Below are 3,810 nucleotides of genomic sequence, written 5' to 3'. Positions count from 1 at the left end.
GGTTCTTATCGAGGTACACAAATCCACAAGCAGTCAGTTGAAACCATATTTATGTAAGCAACTCAGCCATATCAGCTATGGTTTTTTAAAAAGCAGTAAATGAGGCTGAATGAACTGTTTTGCTGCCAGACAAGGCTCTGCTGATAGCCAGGTGTAGCAATGGTAAGGATTCACTCCATGGTGCTGAAAAGAAAGCTCTGCTGTTGGGACAGCTTTATGTAGGCCCTAAAAGTTTGTGGGCACTGTTTGTCACCGTTATAGTGCAATAAATGTATTGTTTAGTGTTGTGTAGTTGCTTCGCTGGCATGTATCTAAAAACAAAAATGGTTGAATTTGCCCCACCAACATTTACATGCTAAAATCACTACTGGTGACGAAAAATCCAATCACCAGAACTACTGCTGCTGTTGTCATACACATACTATTCAGTCCTGACAGGTTCTCTCGGTTTGCACGCAGAATCTTTCCACGAGAGATTAGGGTTAGTATTGCTGTAGCAAAGTATTTTTTATTTACTTTTATTTAATCAGGAGAGCCCAATTGAGACCAGGGTCTCAATTTCAATGGTGCCCTGAGGACATCAAATAAAATAAAAGACACAATAACAACTACATTACATTAGAACTTCACAAACATCACAGGCATCATAATTAAAGTCAATCAAAACAATTGCACACCTCGGTGAACTCATTTATCATCAGGGTTTTAAACTGCCCTAGTGGCACCAGGGAATCCAAATGTAATGAATTTTGTAAGTGATTCCAAAAATGTGGAGCGTTTCATTCTGAACAGAACCACAATTTTTTTCAGTTTTGTTCAGCTGTTCTGACCAGCAAAATAAAGTTCTGAACCGGTTCGAACCCCCAAAAAAGTACTGTTTTATAATTGTTCCTTTCTGTTCCTTTTTAACCTGTGAAATCAAGTTTTTAAAATGTACCCATTAAATACTTCACCAATCAATGCGGATAATGCAGGCAAGCTAGTTGTTTACATGCGTGATGGATAGACAAGTGTAGCCTATGTCGCAAGATGTGACAGACATTTTGCGGGTGGGGAGAGAGTGAGAGAGGTTTGTGGAGGAGGCTTGAACCGCTGGGCATCATCTTATGACATAGTTATCTGAATTAGGTCCACAGAATTGTACCTAGGAGGAGCAGCTTCTATGGAGGAACTTTTAATGTCCTTCTGAACTAGCTAGCTAACAGGCTTGTGTGTGCATAGCGGCACCAGAATTTAAAGCACGTCTTACTGTACCTTTTTGTAGTTAATAAATCCAACGTGAAAACGTGATAACTAGCCTATGGTATCTTTAACTAGCATTGAAAATGTTAACCCATTCCTTTCTAGCTAATTAAAAAGCTATCACCATCTTCTGAATCACACTTGTAACGTCAGTACAGTAGCCTATGCTTTAGATGTGTGAGGGCAGGTAGCCTACACAGTCACACACACTGGCAAAGTAGCTTGCAGGCAGACACTGGAATATGTTTCTGAGTTACAGAGAGAGGGCTTTGCATAGGCGCTTTGTTGCGTTTTTTTGTGGAGCTAGAAAAAATGTCTGGAATGTAAAATAATGTTATTAACCGGTTCCCATGCTTTAAAAAATAACGGTTCTATTCCGGAACAGTATGGATCATTTCCCGATTCCATCTTTGTTCCTCGAAAAATGTTGTTATTTTCCGGTTCTCGGTTCTGCTCCCTGAACCAGTTCCAGCCACTGGTTTAAACTAAAAGCGAATTTACCTAGTTCTGTGTGGACATTATATTTCTATGGTATGGACCTGTGTGGTGTAGTGCTGTAACCAGATACAATAGCTTGAATTGTACTCCACTACATACAGTATCTGGTTTGAAGTTGTTTAATATAAAGTAGCATCCTTTCCTGGTTGATACTAACAAGACTAGGGTTTGCATCCCCAATGGCACCCTATTCTCTATATAGTGCACTACTTTTGACCAGGGCCCATAGAACTCAAAAGTAGTGCACTATGTAGGGAATAGGGTGCCATTTGGGAAGTGGGACTTTGAGTTCATCTACATGCAGCCCGTGCGCTTGAACAATTAACCCTTAGTCAGTTCTATCAGGCAAAGTGTTCAAATGAATGCACTTTTGATTACGTGTCATCCTCGTGAAATGGCTGCAATTTGCCACACATTAGATCGCATGGACCCTGATAAAACAGAGGAATTAAACACTGAACATTAGAGTGTTCTATTCTAGACATATTGGAAGCCAGGAAAACAACCTGGGAAACACATGAATAATCCTACAGAAACCACACACACACTCTCTCTGAAGCCCTAGTAAAGACTGGCTCTATACAATGTACCAGAACACAAGCTGTTACTCTGATTAGCTCTGTTAGAAGGTCATAACATTTTCATGAGGTCATATGGCATTATATTATAGCTTATGGCACTAAACATTTGTCAGACAGACATGCTATAAGAGCCAAAATTATATTTTGTGATGAGCTGAAATTAAACTAATGTTCTCTACCACTAATTTCTGTGTCCCCTCTTCAGAAACGCACACAGGCATGCACATTTACACACACACATATTTACAGACACAAACACACACACAATGTACAAGAGTTTATAGGTATGGATCCGGCAGTGAAACAATAGCAAGATGAATAACATTACACACTTACTTGTCTGGTGTTAAAATAGAGCTACAGTACTACTGACCAAACCTCACATCTTCATCAGGTGACATTTTCACACTAGGTCCACAAACACACACACACTCACTCACACACAGGTTTGTATTTCTCATTTGTATCGCTGGCTACATATACAGCCTGGGGGTAGAAACATCAACACCTTTATTTTATGCATCATTAGTCCTCATGGTTTTTAATATCTATAGATGTGTGCAGAGTGTTTTTCCCCCCATCAGTTAAATGTCATCAGCTTATTAGATGATGTCAGTTTTAATCAGCCGGCTGATGCATCTTTTTCTATTGTATGGTCACATCAACAGCCTGTGATAGGTGCAGTGACGTGTTGTTTTACAGGGTCAGCCTCTGGAGCAAATTAGGGTTAAGTGCCTTGCTCAAGGACACATCGGCTGATGTGTCACCTTCACGGCTCAGGTATTCAAACTAGCGACCTTTCATTTACTGGCGCAACGCTCTAACTGCTAGGCTACCTGCCACCCATCACAGGACAAGGTACTGTATAAAGAAAGGCCTTGCTATGTCTCTACACACAAACAGGTTTACATACACACACACATTTGCACACACACACCCGCACATACACATTTACAGATACTTTCTCTGGCTGTTGATTTAGGCATTAGGAGAAATAACAAAACCATTTATCTGAATACTGCAGAGAAAATGCAACACACACACAGAAAGAGTCAGAAAGTCAGAAAGAGAGAGTCAGAGAGAGAGAGAGAGAGAGAGAGAGAGAGAGAGAGAGAGAGAGAGAGAGAGAGAGAGAGAGAGAGAGAGAGAGAGAGAGAGAGAGAGAGAGAGAGAGAGAGAGAGAGAGAGAGAGAGAGAGAGAGAGAGAGAGAGAGAGAGAGAGAGAGAGAGAGAGAGGAAAAAAAAGCGTGCCCCTGGGCAAAGTAATCACCTGTATGCTGTAATCACAGGCACTCGGGTTAATTTATGTCTCTTGACTCAGACAACCACAACAACAACAACCCCAACCACCACAAACACCACAAACGCAACGACAAGCACAACAACAGTAATGGATATGTACAGTAGTATCTTAATGAAGTGGGCTGCTGAGATGAGGATGGACATGTTTATTGGGTATTATACTGAAGTAAAGCTAGACTAGTGACGT

General features: G+C 40.8%; 1 protein-coding gene across 1 annotated transcript in view; it reads right to left on the bottom strand.

The window, feature by feature from the left end:
* Window positions 1-2,585: 2,585 nt before the first annotated feature.
* LOC139556115 (doublecortin domain-containing protein 2C-like) overlaps window positions 2,586-3,810 on the bottom strand; it is a 39,504-nt gene continuing 38,279 nt past the window's right edge. Inside the window, exon 11 of the mRNA XM_071369658.1 lies at window positions 2,586-3,810. This exon is cut by the window's right edge and continues 47 nt beyond it. Coding sequence (XP_071225759.1) covers window positions 3,801-3,810 — 10 coding nt within the window. The 3' untranslated portion in view covers window positions 2,586-3,800.

The sequence above is a fragment of the Salvelinus alpinus genome, chromosome 27 (assembly GCF_045679555.1).
Source record: "Salvelinus alpinus chromosome 27, SLU_Salpinus.1, whole genome shotgun sequence".
NCBI lineage: Eukaryota > Metazoa > Chordata > Actinopteri > Salmoniformes > Salmonidae > Salvelinus > Salvelinus alpinus.
The sequence above is the reverse complement of the archived record's forward strand: the minus strand, read 5'-3'. Positions and strand labels throughout refer to the sequence as shown.